We start from the raw sequence: 24,972 nt of genomic DNA on the forward strand, positions 1-24,972 counted from the left end.
GTTAAAGCTATAATGGAGCTATCACTACACGACAAGGTAACCAAATGTCAGAAAGAGCAAGAGCAGAATAAATCAACCAAACTCAGCCTTAAAACATGAACTTTTGCCACCCGGGAAACTCAGGATTCAGGTAGTCAGAGTACTGTCTGCAGCTACTTTAAAGTATGTGGGTGTCTGTGCGTGTGCACTTGTATGTGTCTGTGTGTTTAAGTGAAAGGGCCATATCATCAACACATGTAGGACGCTCAAATTTGCATCTCTGAGGAGGTGGAGGTGCCTCTCACAGGCCCTCAGCGCTCATGCGATACAGTGGAGAAGAGGGTGACTGCGACGACGATGAGCCACACTCATTGGGCTGCTGATCCCATGCCAGAATTATAATGTTAATGAGATTATGGAACAGAAATCAACCAATTTCACAAATCTTGTACTCTCTTTAAAAACAGAAAGTGCAGTTAGCAGCTCGCAGAATCCTCCACAAACAGGCTGTGAACAGTGCAGCCTCGGCAGGTGGTGTTTATGTGGGTGGTGTTTATGTGGGTGGTGTGGGTGCTTAATATTCATCTAGGATGGCATCCACTTCGAGCCAAGATGGGCTACGGATCCTGACTCCACCTCCTGTGGGTCAGACCTGCTTCCTCACACAGGAAATAACAAGTAGAAAAAAAATGTGCATGTACCTCGCAGTACCCCTATTTTTAGAGCTTATTCCACTGAAAAATACCAAATCTCTTGTCAGCTGTTCGTTTAACCTTGCATGTTCAATGTTTCATATGGCTGTTGTGCAGAATTCTGCTTTTGATTGCAGAATTTGGTTTCTCTGGTCTTTTGCAAGGGGAGGCACAACTGAGCACAGACGGCAACAGACAAAGGCTAGTACTGTCTTTTCAGCCACTGCCAGGATTCAGTACAATTTCACTGATCGTAGCTATTAACAGTTTTTTGTGCTTTCAAGTGATATAATTTCTCAAAATTAAAAAAAAGATTGAGGTTAAAGTAAAAGAAAAAAGTATATTGCATACCAAATGACATATCAAGACTTTTTAATTAGATTCTATTAAATTTAAAGACCCTACAATAATAGGGAGAAAGGCACTATAGTCAGTGGACCCCCTATGAGCAAGCACTAGGTTAGAGTGAGAAGGAAAAAAAACCCTTTAACAGGCAGCCGTCTACCTCAACTGGTTGGGGGCGACAGGTCAACCATATGCCATTCATTTAAACCACCTAGGATCTAATTAGCTTTTCTTAGGAAATTCTTTACCTTTACTTTTATCTCACAGATAAATAAAACAGTATAAAACTTTTGCTTTTGCAGCTACTCTGTGATTCATTTATGTGTGCGAACGGAAACGCTTTCCTCCTCCTTTTGGCTTTTCATCCAGTGTCACTGAGTAGCCATGTGTTTCCTGTCGGTGAGAGATCCTGCTCAGGCCATCCCTCTCCAGCTGGTTTGAGACAAACCTGCTGGAGATGTCTTCATCCTTATGTAAGATAATTAGCCCAGTGATTCAGGGCTGACTGGATTCACACCCGAAAGCTAACAGTTCATCTGTGTTGTGCATGAGGTGGCAGGACTTTCGGGCACAAGCTGTGTCTCCTAGAGATTTATCCAGATCCCCCACTTTGAAATGTCGCTCATGTCATTTGATTCAGAAGAAGGGTGTCGCGTGGAAAAGGAAATCAAATGAATGGACAGATTGCACGGGATGATGAGTCAGAGAAAAGCTGCATTCACTAATAAATGCATGCATATGCGTGTAAACACGTGAGGGGAAAAAATGACTCTCACAGGATACAGTGCATAAGTAGCTGAAATTTAAGCTGAAACCCTGCAATTTCCGGATTTATTTATTTATTTAGTTTTACCCAGACTACCTGCATTATCTCTGATTCACGTGCCTTTATTATAGCTCTGGTTTTAAGAGAGCACGTGATCCATCACATAGCAATTATGTGGTATTGTGAATCAGGTTATAATGTGCAAAATTACACTGAGGTTTGAAGCAATGCGCAAAGAGTAAGAGAGACAGTGGACAGGAGAAAAGAGAAAGGGTTACTGGCAGACAATACCTAACCTCATTTCCCATCACCTCTTTACTTAAGTTCCAGTCACTGATTCAGCTTCATTTGCTTTTCATATGATGATTCATATCATTTTGCTATGTGTCAGTATGATAATCACTTAACTTCAACAAATTACAGTTAATATAATATCTCAGGGATTAGCTAAGAAAGACAAACCTCCCCTTCAGAAATTTAACAAATCAACCTCAAAGATGTAGCAGTTTTAGTGATAGAAAAATAACACATATTTCGAGTAACTGTAAGTTTATTAATCATCGATTCATCACAGGAATAGAATAGGAGAAAATCCAAAGAGTACACTAAAAATAGGTTGAGCCACATTATAAGCAATCGTCTACATTTTCCAAACTTTCATGTTTTACATGCAATACAGGATGTGCCGTATACGTGGAATTGATGTCACAGGAGCTTCAAGCTTGTTACAAAGCAAATTTACCTTTGTTTGTTTTTTAATTTTGCAAAACATATGTAGTGGCTACATCACAGAGTCCAAGCGAGCACTTATCACACATGCAAACTGATGTGCCATTTTCTCGCTCAGCCCTGCAGACTCTGATAACCCATTTTTGCATCTACATTTAGTCCCATTTTTAACTTAAGAGAACAGAAAGGAGACCACAAGCACCTCTCTAAGGCTTTTAGAGCTACAGAGCCCACATCTGCAAGATATTTGTCACTTTGTCGCCCAATTTAGGGTGGGGGTTTTTTAATGGTGAAAAGAAACAGAAATAAAGAGTTAAATAGAAACTAAAAAAAATCTTTTCAAAATCATCTAATTTTGGAGTACCTGGACATTTGTGAAAACCTCATTATCAGCTCCCCAAAGTATACACCCACCTATGAATTAGCACAACTAAATTGCAACTTCACTCTGAGAACCTCTCATTAAGCAATCTTCTACGATTTCATATCCGCGCCCTGATTATAGGTTATGTAACAGTTTGAAAGCAGATATAAAAGTGAAAAAACTAAAAAAACATTTATAGCAGAGTTACACAGAGAGAGGTAATCAAAAGGCACATCTAACCTAGGAAGACATCTCCATAGAAGCCCACTCCCCCCCCACTCTTGTCGACCTCGTCGACCAACTCAGGGAAGTGCGCCCCCACACATACATTAACGGCCTCTCGCACTTCTCGTGCCAGCGATCTTGTTTTCTGATCGTGCTCCTTCAGGGCCTCTTGATTGAGCTGCCAACACAAGGGGCCAAAGGTTAGTCAGAGGATTATCAAGAGAATGGGCTGACATTTTCATGATTTCACACATTTTTCTTTTTAGGCAGGTGCTTATCATAATCTTTAGAGAATGATTTTCTGTGCTCGTGCAAGTAAAACTAAAGATCGACCTCAACTGGCTTATACCCAAGTTTGACTGATTGATTGCAAATAAGAGTGAGGGATTTACCAATATGGAAAAAAAGTGGCTCAATATTCAGTAAGTATGTTAAATACAGCTGCATACATTAGCTCACATTCAGTTCTCTTCATTCATCTGTTTTTAAAGCCTCACTTGAATTCCTTCCCCCGCCTCTCGCAATATTGAAAACTCTATCTGCAAGCTAATACTACTAGTGAGACATAAAAACACACTGTCCATCTGGCATTCGCACGTCAGTGTCTAAGCTGTCTTCTCACACCTCTTTTCACAATAATAACTGCCAACATTTCACCAATCCTAAGCAAAGTATTGTCATAAAAAACATTCTGACATCATTTACAGCGGTGGGAGCTTGATGTGTACTTTCTGCATCCCCCAAACTGGATGTGTCACGCCGCAGCATTACGTACATCCACTGAAAGGACAGATGGCCGTGGTTGGCAGTGTGGTTGAAAAACAAAAATTTGGTGGTTGGCTCAGTTTGGATTATAGATGCCTATAAGTCCATCAATGTAGTCAGATTTACACTACATTTGTTTGGACAGAAAAATCCAAAAAACTCTTGGTACAGTGAAGGTAAGGTTTGTGTAAATTCTCTCTGTGATTTTGCAAGTACAGTGTAAAACATTAAATCTCTATCATTATCTTTATCAAGGTCGGGTACTGGTCGACAACCCATTGTAGTTGCATCCACAGGTCAGGGCTGTATTGGCTGCAAAAGCGGGACCAGCACAAAATTAGGCAGACGGTCACAAGGTTATTCCCAATCAGTGTGCGTGACATGGAATAATGGGTGAGTACCCTTGGTTGATGCTAGCTCACACACAAGCGACATGCTCTAATTTTTACTCACTGATGGGCAGACCTACGTAAGAACTTATGCAGCGTTGGGAATAATTTTTTAAAGGACTCTGGAACTGCCAAAGAATGCAAGGACATGTATTTATTTTTTCTGTGACAGTCCCCCAAAAATCAGGTAATAAAGTATAGTCATTTCTAAAGATCAGGAGTCAAGGACCTCTCAGAGTTTCTATTGGTAAACATGACTGTTTTGGCTGTCGTCAGAGGTTTTTACAAATATGCAGATTTAGTGGAAACACGAATAAGGTGTGCAAGTGTAGTTTCATTTTTCTAAGAGAAAAAAAATAAAACCAGTGTGCCCTGGTGTTACTGTGTCAATCAATCAATCAATCAATATTTTATTTCTATAGCACATTTCAAAAGGACAGTGTCCATCAAAGTGCTTCACACAAGGTAGCAAAGCAGATTACATCAAAGGCAACAAAAAAAGTTAAAAACAATTAAAAACAGTTAGAGTTGCACAACTGCAGACACGGTGGAAGGTTAGGTAACTGGGCGCCAAGTTATTTAACATTTTAAAAGTATACAAAAGGATTTTAAATGATACAGTATTTAACAGGGAGATAGTGTAGATTGGCTAGAACTGCGGTGATATGATCATGCCTTCTGGTGCCAGTTAAGTGGCGTGCTGCGTCATTTTGAACTAATTGCAAACGCTGGAGGAGAGAGAATTGGAGGCCCATGTACAGAGAATTGCAATAGTCTAGTCTCGAAGTAATGAAGGCATGGATAAGCTTTTCAAGGTCTTTATGTGGAATATAGGGCTTTGCCTTGGAGATTTGACGTAGCTGGTAAAAACCCGTTTTCTCAACTGAGGCAACTTGTTTGTCTAACTTGAGTGAGCTGTCCAGGACTACTCCAAGATTTCTAACGGTATAAGAGAGATGGCTGGCATAGGACCCCAGTGTATTAGTTAGCTGGTCCAGGGGAATGGGACTGTCAAAAACAATAATTTCCGTTTTAATTGAATTTCTTGTGTGTACCTGATTGGTCAAGGTCTTGATTTCTTCCAGTGTAGCAGCCTGTTTCTTCATCAGAGCCTCTTGCTGCGGACTGTAATCTGAAGACTGTAACAATACAACAAAGCAGAAAACATGTTGCAAGTGGAAAACACTATCGATTTGTGGTTTTGAAGTGTGTGCGAGCAAATGGGAATGTGCATGTGGTATCAAGTTTGCGATAAAGACTGTTAGCGTGTCTATATAAGCAGTTCATCTGCTCATATGTACCCGTGGGATCTATGGATGCAACCTGAGAGAGAGAATCAATACAGTTAAGTCACAGGTTGCACTTGTCGAGTTAGATTACAGATCCCCCAACTGGACTTGTGCATTCAATACTGAGCCTATGCTGATTAAACAAGTGATTGTGTTATAAATATCTGCAGTAATTAATGGGGAAATGTTGATTAAGTAGATCAACACCAGCTGCAATGTGACCCAAATGTGTGGAGGGATGAAAGTGAGGGGGGGATTTCTGCCATCTAAACTGAGTCGATCTGAGAGGAGCAGAGTGAAATAGCTGAGTCTTTAACCCCGATGCATCATGCCTGAATCTTGATGAGCCAACGGAGGAACAAAAGCAAAGCTCAGTGAGTCATCGACCACACATGGATTAGCTTGTAAACAGCTTCTGAGTAATGGACAAGCCTGGCCTATGGTCAGGGCCCGCTGCACTTTACTCACTGGGTGAAAGCGTGTGTAAGTTTGTGTATGCGTGGCCTGCTGTGAGTTAATGTGTGTGCATGTTCAAGCGTGTGTGGGTGTACCTACAGCTGTGTGAAAGAGAAAGGCTTTAGCATGCCTAGGGTATTATTTTTCCATGCTTTCTTCAAATCTTGGCATTCTTAACAATAGGTACACAGCTAAATTATATGTGATCTGGTACTGGTAATGCGTGAGTACATGAAAATTACTAAAAACAGGGATGTTAAGCTCATTTTACACCGTGTGCCTCATAAAGCCTCCCCTTTCTGTCTATGTTCAACTACACATTAGGTCCCTGCAATAGTACAATTTCAATAATACATCTTAGTTTTCTACATGATAGATGTGTAAAATTACAGAGTGGCTATGGTGGAGAGCTTAATTAATAGGAAAAACTGTAAAATTGTGAAAATAAGGTCTTCCTTTAAATTTTTCAGCCTTCCAGTCAAACATAAGGCCCCCTAGGTTTCTGGCTCTGCAGTTTCAAAGCAATGACCTCTTCATCTGTGAACATAGCAAAACTCTAACCGATCCTTCTCCTGTTTGCCTTTTTTGCAGTATAAGCTTCTTTCCTTTCATGTTTATTTTAGTGCTAGAAAGTACAACAGTTGGCACTCTCACATGGTTTGCAGGGTTATCTCCTGCCAGAATGCCAGCGGTTACTAGCCAACAGTGTGTTAGCAAGTATATAGAAAGCCACAGTAAAACTCAACCTTCAAATTTTATTTCCAGAAGTAGAAAATCCTTAAGGTTTTTACCTTGAAAGAGAGCATTTTTCATTACTAAGTTGCATTGCTGCCAGTGTTGTGTTATTTTGTTATTTTTCCAATGTCATTGCTTTTATCTTCCTTTAATAATAATAAAAATAAAAATATATTTTTTTTTACAAAGTAACATTCATGATTTGAATGTCACAGCTTTAGCCTGTCTCAGCCAGTGCCCACAGATGTACAGTAAAGCTGCAACTAAGCTAAATATTTAACTTAGCATAAAAGGCTAAATGTTTAGCTTAGCATAAAAAGCTAAATGTTTAACTTAGCATAAAAGGCTAAATGTTTAGCTTAGCATAAAAGGCTAAATGTTTAGCTTAGCATAAAAGGCTAAATGTTTAGCTTAGCATAAAAATCTAAATGTTTAACTTAGCATAAGACAACAACAGATTACAGCGGAAACAGCTAGCAGGTGTTTGTTTAAAGGTAACAAGAAAGGTTACTAGTGCAAGCCTGTTATAGTTAACTAAAATGAAACTTAAAACTAGATCTTTAAAAAAATAAAGCTTAGCAAATTAACTAAAATAAAATAACAATATAGGGAAAATGTCCTTTTAGTTTTAGTGTTTGTACATTTGGTGAAATTATTTTTCAAAACTTACCTTATGAAGCTTTTTATTGAGAGTCTGGACATGTATCAGACTTTGAGTCAACTGCTCTAAAAAGTTCTGTTTTTAATGTAATATCTGTTCTGCTTTTCTTACATCTTGCCTCTGACATTTGTCCTCAATACACAAATAATTACAAGAACTGAAACTCAAAATAAACTGAACTAAAACCAAAAAGTCAAAACAAAATAAAAATATAAACTAATTAGAATGACAAAACTAAAAAAAAGTCCAGTTACTGATTAATGTAAATTTGAGAACCTCTGTAAAGTGTTTCCCTCATTTTCCTTTTTCTAGGCTACGGTAACCCTTTTTCTGGTTCTAGTGTTACGTTCAGCTTAGCTTTTAGCAAAAAGATGACCACAAATGTCAAACAGTGCCTTTTATTTTGCACACAAACTAAAAAAAAAGTTTGATTGTGTTAGATCACTTTGAAACAACTTCTGTACTCACGGCAGCATTCGACTGACTCGCTTCATCCAGCATCTCAGTGCTCATTGCCTTTTTCAGCCTGAATGAATAAATTTATCTTTAATTAATCATCTTGTACAAAATGTTAAAAATTCAGATCTTCACTCTCGCTCTCTTAATTCTTTTGTCTTTCTAAAATAAATTGTAACTAACTTAGAGTGATGAATAAAACCTGAATGTCGTGAACTTACTTTGCTTTGTCTGCGGACGAACATTTCATATTGGCTTTTTTCTTGTTTTCTTTGGTTTCGCTGCAGAGCAAGACAAAGGGAACATGTGAGGATCTCAAATCTGACACTGAAAAGTGACCCTATAAACACCCTTTCTCCTTTAATCAAGAGTTGTAGGGCTGTGTGTGTCTTATGTGACCTTATCTTTATAGTGAAAGGAACGCTTGAATGCTGTGTTTTTGTGCCTGAGTGGACAGGTAGATGATCAAGCCTGCCTTTGCTTCCCTACTGCTGTTTAAACACCTGCTGGATAATGGCTGTCCTGAGATAACCATCTGCCAGCTGGGGACTTGGGATGATGCACACACACAGATATAACACCATAAGCCCAGCCAAGGACATTGGAAGACCCGCCTGCTGAGGTGATTCATTCATTATTTGAGGTATTCTCTTTGCTAAATGTCAAATATTTCACCTCAAATGGCACACACACACACACACACACACACACACACACACACACACACACACACACACACACACACACACACACAGACTGTCACGGCAAAGTCTGAAGGGGCAGATTGGATGGACTCAGCAAAGCCTTCTGCTCCTTCATGTGCGCATCATGTCCTGAATGTGTTGCATGTGTGCTCACACCTCTCCAGGGTTTTCAGTTCAATGGCGTGCTTCTCCATGGCCATCTCCAACAGTTTGGCTAGTCTCTGTCACAACACAATAAGAAGATGGTGCAGTCACAGTAAGGATGAAGCTCCAACTCACGAGATGTGAATAGCTGTGAGTAACAATGTGAATGAAAATGTTTGCTTCTGTGCAAAAACTGGGGTCAAGCGGATTCTTTATATATAGATTGATTACTATTAGTAACAGCAATCCAGTTGGTGTGTAATTAATAAAGCCTCTGCTTGTCCATGATCCCAAACACACAACGAGGAGAGCCCATAGAGGAAATAGTGACTACATCCTGAATCATGGACATTAATCTGAGGTGAACAGGTAAATATATAACAGAGATTTCAGAGTGAGGAGACTAATGGCTGTAGGGGTGACCAGAGCACACAGAGAAGAGTTTGTCTTTCAGTTGTTACTTTTATAAGCCACTTTGTACTGTAAGGACAGGATGTGAATATCATACCCGTTTGATGCCTTTTAGAAACACTTTACAACAGTAGGAAGGCAACAGCTCCAAACATTAACATTATAGATCTAGTAATAGTGTTAAATGCATAGCATTGTTACCATATAAGCCTACTTCTTTTAACGTTGGAAACAGGCCTCACAGGTATCACCGTGCAAAATAAAAATAATATTTTATTTTTCAAAGCAGATTACGTTTAAATAATATCACCGAACGAGTTCATGATGTCTTATCAGCATCCTGATTTTTACTTAAATTGGGGTAAATCATGTCTTAACTGATTTACACTCACGAGCCACTTTAATCAGCCAATCACATGGCAGCAACTCAGTGCACTAAGGCATGCAGACATGGTCAAAAAAACTTACTGAAGTTCAAACTGAGCATCAGAATGTGGAAAAATGTGATTTAAGTAACTTTAAATATGGAAAGGGTGAGTATTTCGGAAAATGCCGATCTGCCAGTGAGTTTTCTGGGTGGAAATAACTTGATGATGCCAGTGGGCGAAGGAGAATGGCCAGACAGTTTTTAGCTGAAATGAAGGCAATAATAACTCAAATAACGGCTCATCTCAAGCAAGCCATACAGGAGAGCATTTGCAGCCTAAAACTGCACCCGGTGCACTTCTATGAGCTAAGAACAGAAAATGGAGGCTAGAATTTTTATGGGCTCACCAAAATTGAACAACAGAAGATTGGAAAAATGCTGCCTGGTCTAATGACTTTTGATTTCTGCTCAGATATTTGTTGGTTTGTAGCATAAACAACATGAAAACATGGATCCATCCTGACTTGAATGATGCAGTTGAGGCTGCTACTGGTAGTGATGAAGGTCTGGGGGATATTTTCTTTGCACACTTGGTGGCTGACAATGTCCATCCACAGTGTGATCGGCATGGTTGCCTCCCACGGGATACCGCACAATGTCGCAAAGCTCAGATGATCTCAAACTGGTTATTGGTTGAACATAACAGTGAGGGAGATCATGGATGTGCAGCTGAGACATCTGAAGCTATTGTGTCATGCTATCATGTCAGTATGGATTAAATGTCTTTTTGAATCTATTACAAGACGAAAATATGAAGGCAAAAGGACGTGTGTGCCTTATAAAGTGGTAACTGTATTCATATAATCAAGAGACATACGTGTCATGTTTCTCTGGACTAATGTTTCTGTCCAACTGAGTTAGTATAACCCTGATAGCCAATCTCCTTTATCTCCTAATTCACCGTCTTCCAGCACACATAGAAACGATGGCTTTACAGTATTTAGTGATTATACTTGTCTGGCTCATGTTTGGTATTTGGGCAGGTGGAACACAATAGATTTGATTGGAGTTGAAAACAGCTGCCTGTGTCACGTAGCGAGTAAGCCACTGAACAAACACGGTGTTTTGTGAGTCATAAAACCAAAATAATGAGCAGATAAGATCCTGAAATATTCCATAGAGCTGAGGGGACCTTTCACTTGCAGCAGTAATCATTTGGTTCACTGTTAATTATGACAGTATTGATTAGTGCGCCTTTAAGCACAGTATCTGGCTGCAATGTGTGTAATGTGTTTATTGTCACCTTCAGTGTCACTAACCTCTGTTGCACACTGCTCCTTCTTCTTCTTCATCTGATCATACTGCTCAGCAAACAGTGTTTTTATTTCAGACGTCATTTTTTCCTTCAGCTCCTGCACCCGCTCTGTCTTCCCATTGGACTCAGGGGTGTTGTCACCTCCCCTGGTGAAAAAATAACATGACACAATAAATCAGTATGTGTGGGCAATACAGTTTATTGACTAACAGCCACTGCCCTTCATAGCTGACAACCATGAGCTTCCAGAAAATACTATACAAAATGCTTATTTGGCCTTTAGTAACACTTGGTTTGCTCTGACAGCTCAGTGACAAACACTGCAGACACTCATTTTCTTCATCCTCATCTTAATAGTCAGTGTCAGCTAGAAACGCACATTAACTGTAGCTGTACTCCTCATGTTTCTAAATATAGTCTTATTAATCCAAAAACAGCAACATTATTAGTGAGTCACTATTAATTTGTGGAGATTTGAGCGCTGCTTTGCAGGAAACAGGACTGTCTCCTTCCAGCGGGATAATCAAAAGCTCTTTTGTCAAGCACCCTAGCTAAAATATATAGCTGCAGATTCACTCTGGAAAGCTCTTTGAAAACAAATTTGGGAAGGAAAACATCCCCTTACTCTTTTTTCTTCACTGAAACCTTCTTCTTGAGGGCCTTGAAAGAGTCGGAGTATTTCTGAATCAGATCCTCGCCTTTTTTCTGATACTTCTTTTCTAATTCTTTTATCTCTTTCTCCTGACGCTTGATGACCTTCTGATAGCTCTTGTGCTGTGTCAGTTCTTCAGTAGTCACAGTCGAAGGCTCTGCAGCACAAACACAAAGGGGATTTTTTTTTTGTGGAGTCTTCTTACTTTTCAGCACTGGATATGCAATTATAATGAATCTATTCAACAAAAAATAACTCTAAATTGTTCTGTATTATCCTTGTCAGAGCGCTTTTATCCAGAGTGTATTGACAAAAGGAAAACTATGATGAGTGCAGCACATGAAGTGCTGCAGTGTTACCTTCACTGCCCGTCTGCGGCTGAGATGAGTCACCTGATCCTGCAGACTCGGTGGTTGCAACTGTTGGAGAGGGAACGGCCGCAGCAGAAGGCGCTTCAGCAGGTTCTGCAGCTGCACTGGCTTCCTCTTTTTTATCAGATGTAGGTTCGGGGTTTGTGCAAGACTCGGTGCTCGGTTCTTCTTTGGCTTCAGGAGCCGCTTCAGGCTCCGGGCTTGCTTTGGTCTCCTCAGGTGAAGGAGAGGCTTCAGGAAGGGTTTCAGATCTGGAGCTTCCTGTATCTGGTGCTGCATCGGCTGGGGCTTCATCGAGAATTTGAGGGGTCTCTGCCTTGCTTTCTTCCTCCTTTTTAGCTTCTTCTGCACCAGCTGCTGGTGGAGACTGGTCAGTGGCATCAGCGGGCGGTGTAGGTTCGGATGCAGCTTTTTCTAGAGGAGGAAGTGATTAAATGCACCTTCAAATACACCAGCATTGAGACCAATTGTGTGAGCCACAGACAAGCTCAAAATCTTTGCAATGCAAGATCTGAAGTGTCATCCTCTAAAGCTTCATTACCTGCAGCAGGGGCTTCACTTTCTTTAGCTTGGTCTGCGGGAGGCTGGGCTCCAAGAGGCAACTCATAGGGAGACACATAGTCAGAAGATGACTGTGGGGGTAAAAGAAGAAAAGGACAGGAACATAACAATCTAGCAAGTGGTTATATTCCAGGAACTCAATTAGTGTTGTTAGGATTTACTGGAAATCCAAAGGTATTGCTGATGATGTTTTTTCTCTCTTTTTTTACCTGTTTGGGAGGCTTTGTGGTCTTCTCTGTGCCTTTTGTTGGATTAAATAAGGCATCTGTGAAATCTGCAAAACAAACCATTTTAATGAGTGTACAATGATTTATTCTTAAACCAAACATAAGTGTGGGTACGAAGACAAAGAAGAAAACAAAAATGCTTCCAAACTACATTAGTCTTCTCTTCTCTAACTGTCACTCTGGCAACAAGGATTCACTCGCAGCAGAGGTTTTCTTCTTTTGCAAAAACACAAAGTAAAAGGCTAAGCACCCGCAAAGGCAGCAGGGATGTAGTCCTTGACCTCAATGTACACAAAGAGAGCAGGCAGAGTGAGGGGCATGTTGCTCTCACTGCGCAGGCAGATGTGGTGGAAGCCTGCAGGACATGAAAATAAAACCTTGGTGAAATAAAAGCAAGGCAGCAGCTTGCCTGATGCAGAAGCTGGTTAAAACAAGCTGGCAAATGTTCTGAGGCCTAGAGTGATTCATTGCTTTAATTATGTATATTATATGAAGTATGAATTCAAATATTCTCAGCTTCGCTGACCTGACTGGATGGCATCAAGAGGGATGATTCTGTGTCCCACAAATTTGCCATTCTCTTCATGGACAACGATTCTTAAAGATGCCAATTCTGGCAGCAAGATCTAACCATGTAAACAACAACAGATATGTTAGTGACACATCATTTCATTCATTTATTCATCAAGGAGCCAGAATTTCTTGTAATATTTTAAAGTGGTCTTGAGTATGATTTCTCCAGGCTTTCTGAATTTCTTTCAACATTTTTCTTTGGACACCGGCTGCTTTTTAACTCCTTTTCGATCCTGTCCTTGTACCTGGGCATTTTCAGAGGAATGCTTTTGTGTGTATATGTGTTTTTGTTAAGATGCTTAACACTGATGTATAAACCATTCAAGCATAATACAGGTATCTAACTCAAGGTGTGAAAAGGATGGAGGAGGTCAGGAGGGAGGTGCAACATCTGGTAAGCATCTAAATGGCAATGGCTTCATTTTTTTAGCATGACAATGACCCCAAACACACAATAAAACACTATCAGTCTTGAACCTTCATCCCTACTAAAGCAGTGTGGGATCGTCTTAACAGAGATCGGAACAAAAGGCAGGCAGCATCCAAAGAAGAGTTTTGAATGTCCTTCAAGGAGCCTGAAGAACTATTCCTGTCAAAGAGAGTTCAGGATGTGATGAAGAAAAATGGTGCTCATACCAAATACTGACTTTCAAGCTCATTATAATTGTACAAGCTCTGTTTTTGCCTTCACATCAAAATATGAAGACTGAGGAGTGGCTGAAAATGTTTACATGGTATTTTATTCACCTTCTCAAAAACAAATGGCTCTTCATTCCACACTGGATTAATGGCGTTGGGTGTCGTGGACCACTTGGTGCGGTATTTCTTCTTAGGGTCTCCTGGCAGCCCAATCACTTCCACCTCAACCCCTGTTTTTACATTCTTGTCAGCCAGAAACTGCCCCGAATAGATCTATGGAGACAAGTAGATATGATTGGACGACTTATATATACAAGTCTGGACTTTTGAACAGCTGGACTCCTATATGAAGCAAATTATGTTTTTATTAAGATATCACACAAGGACAACATGGACAAACTTCCCAAAGCCAAAACAGCCATCTGTTATACACATACTGCACTAATTCTTCATGAGTTTCTCTGCATGCAGAATGATGAAAAGATGGAGCTTGAAACTCAATTACTCTGACATTCAGCTTCCACAGATAATAGGAGCCCACACTGATGGTTAAAGAAAGAGACACTCTGTAATAACAGGGTCGTGAACCTGCCTTGATGGTCAGTGTGCTCGCCACAACGGTGTCAATCCTGTCACAGAAAGGGTCAAACTTCTTGTCATTGCGACGCATCACATCGTGCTTGAGGAGGTAGCCCGTTCGGCCATTGAATTCAAACAGGGCCATGTTGAGCTGCATGGGGAAATCTGTAAGTGAAACACAAACAGCCCATTCACGCCACTTGTCTTCAGCTTAAAGGGAGGCAGCGAACAGAGGCCTGCGCAGCACAAAAAGGTGCAACACTGACCTGCTGTGGCGAATAAACAGAATAGATTTTAAATGACTAAAACACACAGTGTCATCAGTGTGTCAGAAAACTGTATTTAAACAGGAACGGTAGACGGTTCCAAACATTCACAAAGGGTATATTTCTGAGCATTTTAAAGTGTGATATCTCCATTTTTACCCATCGTCTGGTAGTTGAGCGCCACCATCTGGCAACCAGCGTTCCAAAAAGGTTGGGGATTGTAGTTGGAGGAGTCCATTCTTGTTCCTTTGGGGTAAATCCTGCTCATCTGCCTCTTATTATATCTTAGGTAGACAGTTAGGGAATCATTTATTTATATTTCCGTGTCCCCCCCCCCCCCCCCGACCCCAATAAACTGAATGCATAGAATAAATTTGTCGTATACTTAAATGGTTTTCATTTTTGTCGAGCATGACAGCATGTGATGCACTCCTAAAGGATACTCAACAAATTCAACGGCACTCTTGGCGATCATTGCCTCCCCTTTGGTCTCCACAAAAGAAGAGATGACGTAACTCTTGTTTTTCTCTGTGAAGGGAGAAGAAAATGACACGTTACCAAGGTTACATCGAGTTGTACCTGTTTTGTTTGAATTTAGGTTAAATTTGTTGTTTGCAGACATACTTCTGGCATTTTCAAAGGAGATGAATTTGTTGGGCTGGATGTAGTTGACTATGGATGACATGGCCTCATATGCTGTTACTTCTTGTCCAGCTGTGCCCTGCGGGACGTCAAAAGGAGGTTAACTTATATTTGGACTCTCCTGGCTGGAACAAATGATGTAAAACAAGTATTTACCTCATCTGATGTCTTCATTTTCTCCTCATCCTGTTCCTCTGTGTCTTCTTGCTCCTCATTTTCCTCCACAGTTGCTTCCGGTTCTGGTGAAACACATAAAAACAGTGTCAGTGACACCTGGAAATAAAATCACACGTCTAAATCTGGAGTATAACTGAATTTGCCTTGTGGTTTTTCATTTTCATCTTGATTCTCCGGGGTGGTTGCTGCTGGGTTGGCCTCATCCTGGGAAGTGGCGTTCGGGGCCTGGGCATTCGTAGCTGCGGCTGCGGTCTGGTCAGCGGCTGCTGCGGCAGTTTTCTTATTCTGGGCCGGTTTCTCATGGCTGCCCTTCTTGTTCTTGATGAGGATCTTACCCAGGAGCTCAGACGGGCTGGGGATCTGCTGGCCCGGCTTCAGCTGAATGTTAGAGACACAAACAAGAAGTTTAAACAATGACAAAATCGATTATATTCAGAAAACATCAAACTTATACTCTTACTTTTGTTTCAGAGGGATTTACATCAAAGTTGTTTAATGTTCAAAGTGTCATTGCTAAATTTAATCAACTTAGTCTGTTTTTTGTTTGGCTGTTGAGCATGAAACAAATGTAGTCTGTCATTAAAGGAAAGCTGTTTTGAGTGGAAAGCAATGGCCCTCATTTATTAACATTGCATATGCACAAATACGTGTAATTTAAACACAAAAGTTAAATAAAAAATGAAATGAATGGCTGTTATTGACAGGTTAACTTAAAAAGACATTCACATAGTGGACTATATGGTATAGCCATACTCCTATTACATCTTCCTATTTCTTTGCTATGCAGTTTTTATTTATTATCCTGGGCTGCGTTTTGGAGAGACTGTTTAGTATTTTAATTAACAGTAAAATACAATAAAACTGTTATTATTATTATTATTAATTTATTTACCTTTTTTTATTTTGCCTTTTGCTCAATTTTCAAAAACATACTCCTCCAAATTTTCAGAATTACAATTAAATTTTAAAAAAAAAGAAAACAAAAAAGAATACAAAATAGTAAATGGAAAGGTGCAGACTTTAACCTTTTTCTTCTACACATAATCAACAATAATAGCTATTATTTTAATAGTAGTAATAGTAGAAGAATTTGTTTTAAAAGCTTGTGTTTAATTTTCCTAAGACAGTCAGGTCATCATGTGATCATATGCATGGCCACAGGGACTGCTTGACCTTCTAAAAGAAAAAAGCATTCAGGCATTTGGATGCATCGAAAACCTGAATGCATCCTCTACATTAATGTTGCATTCACTGACATTACCTCACTTCAATAATTTAGCCCAAATACCATCATGAAAGCTGCCTTTATTGTCTGCACACTGATAAAAAGCCGGATGGTCACTCTCCCATTTAGCTTGTTGCCTTTACTTAAACCTTTTTTAAAAACAAACAAACAAACAAACAAACAAACATAAAATTAACAACATATAAAATAAACATCTTTTTTTTCATACTTCAAAAATTGAGGCCTGGATTCAAACTGTCTGCTGACCTCCTTTCTAAAACACTGGTTTTGTCCCTAATACCATCTAAGATAGTTAAACAGACACAGCCTCAGGAATATAAACACATGCAGGCCTAAGAGGAGCTGACAGAGTTTGTTTCTGGGAATCTGAGAGGTTCTTACAGCAGATACAAGACAGAGGACAACAAACACACCAGTGAAACTTGAACTTTGCCATTTATTGCCTTCATGTCGTTGTGATTAAATAGCGAAACTCATCCGAGTCACCCAGCGTAGCATGATAGCATCTAAACTTTATCTGTTATTTTGACAGCTGGCTGTGCTGCAGCAGTGTACTCACTCACAGGGTATTTGTCCAGTGGCTCTGTTAACAGGGCATCACCAAATATGGTTTTGCAGTAGTTGGCCATCTTCTCCTGCTGTTTCACCCTGGAAGAAATCACATTAATGCCTGTTATTATTCGTGATACGTGCATCAGAACAGCAGCATTAATGGCATGTTATGACACGGCTTTATTTAAAGCTCGGCTCTTACGAGTCAACGTGGTTCTCGAAGGAGAGGATAACGGGGTACTGTGAGGTCTTGAAGGCGCTCTCTGCAATAGCCTCTATCACGTCCTGTCAAGTGTCACAAAAAGAGGCCTTTTAGCTGTTATTTTGTAAAAGTGGATTTTTACTTTTGGACTTAAATTTAAAGAAATGAAACTGGCAATAGCATATTAGAAAACTTCAAGAAGTTAATGAGACGCAGAGCAAAAAAGAAACAAGCTCACTAAAATAAAAATTATGAAAACATGAACATTGTGTCAAACTGCAGAGGTGTTTCTTGCAGAGGCTGTGATGTTGCTGAACTGAACCTGCACGTTGTGCCTCGGCCTGGGGCTGTTCATCTCCTGCTGCCCTTATATGGAAGTGTTGAGTGTAAGAGAATGGCCTATCAGTGTGTTTGTGTGTTACTGTGTACTTACACTTTCGTGTTTCGAATGTGCTCTTCAGCATGAATTAAAGATAAGTGTGAGCAGCTTTTTGGTGTGCAAGAAGCTTAGATGTTGCACATTCAAGATGTGCTGGCAGGAAAATGGTGACGGTCATTTACTTGGACTCAGCCGTCGCTTTCTGATCACAATTTTTAACACCAAAAAAATAATACTAGAAATTTGAATATTAAATTTGTTTATCGTTACCATTCTTTCCTTTCTGTAAAGGCTGCAAAATATTAGAGTGGACCCTTTACGTTTTTCCTTATCTTCTATACTATATAGAAGACAAGAAAAGATAATAATGTAGGTGTACTTAACTACATCAGCTCTGTGCACTGGTGGATGGTCATTAGTTGTGGCCAAAAAATTCCAGTAACCCCAAAACTAACATTTCAGCACGACATTAAAAAGGTGGGAATATTCCTAATATGGTAATGTGAACAGTTGCAGAGGAAAAATTTCAAATACTTGGAGGGTGGGAGACTGAGGGCACATGAGTATGTTCAACAACCTTGAACAGGATCTCAGTGGTCATGGTGAAGCCGTGAGTAATGATGGGCTCTTCATCTGGAGGTTTACCCTTCCAGCAGTCCAGCTCCAGGCAGCGGCAGCCGGCGAGCAGACACTGGCGGTACATCTCTGGGGAGGACACGCCCGAGAACTGACCAGCTGCACAGGGAGAGAAAAATGAAAAATAAGGCACATTGTTAAGCAGCATCTTAAAGAAATCATATCCATTTCTCTTTTTTTTCTGACCTGTTAGGTATGTGTTGTGTGACGACTTGACGAAGTAGTGAGGTATGGGTTGGGTCATGTCTTGAGACTTGGCCAGACTGTCTTGCATGACCACTGATGTCTCTGGACCCATCAAGTAGAATAAAAGACCTTCTGGAGAAATCAAACCTGGAGATGGGAACAAGAGACCATTTGAAGCAAAAACATAAGGAGGGTGATTGTGCCCATTATTCCATCCTCAGCATAGCAAAGTGACCACCGCTGAATCTCACCTCTGTTAGAATTATTGGACAGGGGCTCATACTTGTCAATCAGTGCCTTGATCTGATCTTGCCGGAGACGCGGAAACAGTTCCTCATTCAGCCGAGAGTCTCTCTGCTTCTCGTTGAGGAACTTGGTGAAATTCTCCTTCGTCATGGTGGGTTTGGTGGAGCTGGAGGGCGGGGCACAGCGAGACAATCACATCTTGGACTTGCACTTACTTCAGGCTACAGTGTTTTGCCTGAATATTATTACCTTTGTTTCTGATATTCTTTATTACTTGCTGTATGGGTTTGGATACATGCGTGCGTATGTGGAACTAATTTATGCAACTTATGATTGCACTGCTGTCCTTCTTGGCCAGGACACTCTCTTAAAACAGATTTTTTTCATGATTAAATACAAGTAAATAAATAAATAAAAGCATCAGCGATGCCCATAAGGTTCCTCATCCCCATCACGGCCAATTTCCTGCCATTTTAGCTCAGGCAAGGCTGCTGAGGCACGAGCTGGAGCACAGACTGGCAGTGCAAGACCAGCATATTACATGAGGCACCTCTAACTTTAGTTTGTCAAACTAGGACAATTTTTTGCTTCATACATTTTGAACAGACAATGACATCATTTTTGAAACGAGTAGATTTAAACACCAGATGAAGAAGGTTTACCACTAACCATTAAATTTATTATTATTTATTTATTTTTTGCTTGACAATTTGTGGAAGTTTCAAAACGTAAATGCAATAACAAACTAATTATGAATAAAGCATAACTACAGCTACAGTAGGTGTGTGATATTCAGGCTGTACAATGATCAGTTAAGGACACTTCTACAGGTTACTCACTAGGAAGTGAAGATCTCATAGATCTCAGGCCGAGGACAGAGGTGTGTCATAAAGCTCCTGAAGGCAGTCTCAGTGAAAACATCAGGCTTAATGGTGTCATACTGAAGAACAAAACAAAATGTGCAGACGGGTTGTCAGAAAACCGCAAACTGTTTTCATTAAGTTAGATAAGAATAAAGTCCAAATTTAAAATGTATTTCCACTCGAAAGGAGATTTATTTTCTGACCTTTCCTTTGGGGAGCTGTGCTGCTGCCAAAGCACTTTCTACCCTCTTTTTATCCGCAGGGAACATCTTGTAAATACTGAAAAAACATAGTGAACAACTGAGTAGGAAACACAGGTATCTGCTGAACAAATGAACCAGTATGTGGTTGTCCTGAAACTTACTGTTTCACTGGGATCTTCCCATCTTTGTTGGTCTGAAGAGAAAGCCGGACATATCTAAGATTTAATAGTATTTCCATTAGAATTCCCAGAGCACGTGTTATCCAGCGCATGATGTGATTGCATGGTATTATGTTCCCTCATCATCTAGAAGCTGTAGATTACGTGATGATGTTCACTTACATTTTATCCAGGAAGACCTGCCTGCACGCGTTGTTTCTTGCAGCGTTGTAGGTGATCGCAAGAATGTCGTCCGCCCAGTTCTAATGTGCATTTTTTTTAAATTCACAAAAATAAACAGAGGTGCTGCATGAAATTCGGTGTCTGCATGAGTTTGGCTTAAAAGGTCATAAGCGTCTATGCACAAGCTCACCACTAGAGGGTGTTGATGCAGAGTTAGGTTAGGAGATGAGAGCAGTGAATGTTGTATTTGAACAAAGCACTATTGAGATTTCATTACAGCAGATTAAATCTGGATGTTGGAGTCACAGAGTCTAATTTAGACTGAAAGGGAGGGGTCGGAGGGGTTGGGAGGGAGAAGAAGCAAAGGCTCCAGTGGTATAAGGGCTAGAGGCCTTTGGCTGTGTTTGAACAGTCAAAGGGGAACAGCTACTACACAGATACAGCGGTTTATTACCTGTGTCACTTTTTCCTTTGAGGCAAAGAAGTTATGATAGGTCAGGTTCACCGTGTCTGGACCCGAGACGATAGTCAGGGTTTTGGCGAGATGGTTGCTGTCCGGGAAATCCAAATTAAACACATTTCGGACCTTTGGGTGCTGTGGACAAATAAAATGTATTATTTCATGTTTTAGCTGACTAAACAAATCTAAATCTGCAGCACTTTGCTGTCTGCACAGATTGGACACCTGAAAGGTGCTTCGACACATGCAAATATGCTGACCAGCATATGCAAACATATGCACAACACACTGAGAGTCGCGCACTTGCTTATATATACGCACACACAAGGCGGTCATGAAGAGCACAAGCACACATGTGCTGCCTTCCTGTGTATGATGCTTTACAATCACCTCTCTATGCACGCCTGACGTCAGCATTGGAGCAGCTTTCCCAAAAAGTCCTAAGGGACCAAAAGATGAGGATGTGCTTTCAGCAGCACCCCATCTGTGATGATGCATTCTCCCTAAGGAGAACAGATTTTTCAGATTTCCCTCCCGTAAGGGATGATGACAGCTGCATAATGCAGCTCTCTGCGGAGGCCAGCGAGGAGTGGGAAAAGAGACGAAACTACAGCTGACAGCTTTGGAGCTCACTCGAAACTCGCTCACAGAAATCTCCCGCCATGACTCAGCCTGTCGTAGGGTGTGTGTTTATGTTTGTTTGCGTGCCAGTGCATCTGTGTGTTTCTGTGGAGGAGTAGCCTGGGTTCATGCGTCCACGGCGCTTTTTTTTCTCTCTTTGCAATGCAAATATGTCTGTCAATATTAATGGACAAACAAAGGACTCGACAGATATATTTGCATGCTTGGAGAGATTCCTCCACACAGAGCACAATCATTAAGCTCAATTAAATCAAAGTGAACGCCACAAATTAAATAATACAAATGGACTTACTTTGGGAAGTTTTGCATATTTTCCTGTTCTGGTATCTCTGATGGTAGCAACATCCAGGAATGTTGTCTCCTAGAAACAAGAGACAAGAAATCATCGTGGATACTAAATTCAACGTGTAGGCACCATTCCAGATATGGATTAGATACAACTCACCCTTTAGCAAAGTAGAAAAAAAAACACGTTGCCCATCAGTAAAATAAGTGAGTTAATAAACAAGCTATTTAAGGCTGGGAATATTGTAGGGCTGTTTTAACCTATAAATGAGTAAATAAATGCCAAGTTCATTCTGATATTTTTACAAAGTAGGGATAGCTTGTTGTTTCCTGTTCACTTTCAACAGACAATACATCTGTAATAGCAGCAGTGATGGGGTGGTCATGAAACATGGTTACTTAACAATATTGTGTGTTGATCATGAGGAGGGTCAGCGTGCCAGAGGTAGATATTACATTTTTCTTCTGTTATTACCCGTAAACAAATTAGATGGTTTTTGGGGAAACTGTGACATTTAGCTAAGCATGTTTCCCAGTATTATAGCTAATACTGGTGTAATTACAGAATTATTACTTGGTAATAACTAAATCTCTGTTATTATTGATCCGCAAAGTGCTACTTAAGGATTTTTGTTTGTTTGTTGAATGTATTCTCTTATTTATTATATTTTATATTATATTTTCCTGACTCTATTTATTTTTTTCCTTTTTCCATTTTGTTTTGTTTTCATCTGAGGCGCATCATCAGGGGGAACATTTGAGAAGCTATTATGAAAGATATCACAAGACAAAGTGAAGAACATGTAGACATCACAGTCACAATAACAATATGATTTCCTATATCACTGCCTCCTGCTTTTAGTTGTGGTGACCAAATTAAGAAAAAGAAAGCAAAGACATTTCTTTTATATTATTTAGTTTTTTGAGCACCTGTAATTTTTTCAGCCAACATTTGCTTTTTACACCTATTTTATCTTAAAATTTAGTTTTGGTTAACTGTGGTAGCACATTTAAAGAAGACCTTGCCTGTTTAGTGAGAAGAGAAAGAGAGATGAAGAGTAAACACAGCTAGACACCTTCATTGAGTGCATCACAGTCCAGCTGCACAGCACAGTAGGACAGTGAGCCCACATCAGCACTGATCGATAATCTATACAGACTGCTGAAGCCAGAAGGTGGTGAATGATGCGCTTACATATCTCACACCTTTAGCAGATCCTAATCACATATATTTTACCCACACATCAGAATGCTGCTGGCTTTTCCCCACCTTGCTTTGGTTAATCCAGTAGACGAAAAACCCTTTTGGATCCATCTTCATGGTGACAGGAACGGTTTTGGTTGAGTCCTTGATAGAGACAAATTTATTCAGTACTTCTTGTATCGAGCTGATTGACAACAGTAGTCATCTAAGGGTAGTGTGCATCATAAGATGAAGACCGTACAACATTATAGAGGAATAATCTTTGACGTGGTTCTGGTAATTGTTTGAGATGGAACCCGTGAAACAGAGATGCTTTTTGGCGATGTGCCGATACTGAACCTGATATTTAAACTGCATTTGTAGCTATATTTAAGTTATTAGATAAGAAATTAATGATTAGTGTTTTAAAAACAGATGAAAACCATGTAATTTCACAGAGAAGGCTGTATTGCTCACAGGAGAATGAAAATAAGCAACACTTACTGATGTATATTTAAACTCCTAATCACTCTGGTTAATATTCAAGAATCAACAGCTTAATTTTTTTCAATATTCACTCACCTCTGACCACTTGGTAAACCTTTCTCCTTTGACCAGGTAGTCTTTGATCTCTGGAGGATCCAGAAAGTATCTTTTCTTATTCATTTTGTCCTTCTAGAGTGGACTTTGTTTCAGTTAAATAGCCTATTATTGCTAAAATATATCCACTATCTGATTCTCCACCATGGTCAGAACTATTAACCAGCTTATTCCAACACTAGCAACCAAAAGATGCACTAAACTGGAACTCTGCTGACCTGCCTGTGTCCAGGACGCACCCAAGAAAATATGCATTGCAAATTAAGATGAAAAAAAAGAAAAGAAAAAAACAGGACTGAAGGTTAATCTGTTGCCCATAAAATTACAGTTTATATATGTAAGATAAAGGTTACATAAGTATATGATTCTAACTGTCATTCACTTAAAGTAAAAGCATTCACGTGTTTATAAAATAAAAAGATAAAATAATAAAAGGCAGAAATTAGATATTTAAAACTCTTTTTTTAACATCCAGCTCCCCCATTAACTGTTGCTGTGACAACAATAACTGAAATTGCTTTTTACTGAGGAAATAGTTCCTTTAAAAAGTGATAACAGGGTAATCCTCTGGGTTCTAAAAAGTGACAAAGTTTTTAAGCCCCAAATGAATTCATAAGTGGCATAATGGCAAGACACAACTGGAGATAATGAGGATTTGCTTTTCTTTTAGCTTCCATGAATTGACACTTGGTTTGTTAATGAGTTCCTTCTTTACACAATGATTTTGAGTTAGCATTATTTATATCAGCATATCACATTATGTATGCCTCAAACTATAGTTGAAGCAGCATCTGTTGCACTAAGTGTTTGATTATTTCTGCTATATGTTGTGAATAAATGCCTGATCTGATCACATACTAGTGCTTAATTTTGCATTATTGGCTAAATATTTTATGAAATTGTGACCTGTCCAGGGTCACGGTGTCATTTATTACTCAGGGCAGTGCTGTTTCAACAAAAGATGCCAGGCCATTTGGATAACATTCAAATAAACCTTCAGACAGCGCAATATCTGATGCAAACAGTCAGCCACTGAAGAACCAAAGAAGTGACTTCTGGTGAACCAACCACAGGATCAGTTTATACTGGTGATTTTAATGGAGAAATAAAACCTTTTAATGAAAAACTGCTACACACAACCTTATCAGACTCACATCACACCTGGCCACCTCGCTCCCATACCCTACCATACCATAAAACATTGCAATGAAAGCAGTCATTAGAAACAACCCCCATTAGATGTTTGTTAGAGCAGGGCTTGTCACACCCGTCACGTGTAGAAACCTGTGCTGACGCTCATCCTTAGAAATGGATTGGCTGTTGCAAAACAAGTCATTTTCACCTCTGCAGCCAAGCCACTATAATGTAGGTCATTTTTCCACTTTGTATCAATGTAACAAAAATGTAATGTTAACTGTAAACTTAGCATGACACATAATAGTCAACCACCTCAAGGTGCTTTATAAGTT

General features: G+C 39.8%; 1 protein-coding gene across 1 annotated transcript; it reads right to left on the minus strand.

Annotated features, from left to right (window-relative positions):
- Positions 1 to 3,110: 3,110 nt before the first annotated feature.
- plcb2 (phospholipase C, beta 2) lies at positions 3,111 to 23,569 on the minus strand. The gene is made up of 32 exons (XM_085342349.1): positions 23,486 to 23,569; positions 22,991 to 23,068; positions 21,728 to 21,796; positions 20,788 to 20,928; positions 20,334 to 20,413; positions 20,154 to 20,207; positions 19,993 to 20,068; positions 19,766 to 19,866; positions 18,932 to 19,092; positions 18,681 to 18,827; positions 18,436 to 18,593; positions 17,480 to 17,562; positions 17,289 to 17,373; positions 15,623 to 15,857; positions 15,459 to 15,541; positions 15,285 to 15,381; positions 15,104 to 15,188; positions 14,820 to 14,944; positions 14,408 to 14,559; positions 13,924 to 14,088; positions 13,130 to 13,229; positions 12,854 to 12,958; positions 12,586 to 12,650; positions 12,357 to 12,447; positions 11,804 to 12,229; positions 11,418 to 11,601; positions 10,797 to 10,938; positions 8,712 to 8,776; positions 8,073 to 8,132; positions 7,864 to 7,921; positions 5,310 to 5,393; positions 3,111 to 3,278 (listed from the first exon to the last, which is right to left on the minus strand). Exons 1-32 carry the CDS (start codon positions 23,567 to 23,569, stop codon positions 3,111 to 3,113), a joined length of 3,807 nt encoding a protein of 1,268 aa, XP_085198475.1.
- Between the last annotated feature and the right edge of the window lie 1,403 nt (positions 23,570 to 24,972).

Source organism: Diplotaxodon limnothrissa, linkage group LG19, assembly GCF_057381915.1.
Source record: "Diplotaxodon limnothrissa isolate DT_005_m linkage group LG19, D_limnothrissa_male_GT1.1, whole genome shotgun sequence".
In the NCBI taxonomy this organism is placed as follows: domain Eukaryota; kingdom Metazoa; phylum Chordata; class Actinopteri; order Cichliformes; family Cichlidae; genus Diplotaxodon; species Diplotaxodon limnothrissa.

Excerpts from the sequence above, each read along its gene's own strand:
- plcb2 (XM_085342349.1), bottom strand. The coding sequence starts at position 23,569 with ATGAATAAGAAAAGATACTTTCTGGATCCTCCAGAGATCAAAGACTAC. Across the intron at positions 20,069-20,153 it reads GGGAAGATCCCAGTGAAACA|TATTTACAAGATGTTCCCTG; the intron begins GTAAGTTTCAGG and ends ATGTTTTTTCAG. Across the intron at positions 19,093-19,765 it reads TATGAGATCTTCACTTCCTA|CTCCACCAAACCCACCATGA; the intron begins GTGAGTAACCTG and ends CCCGCCCTCCAG.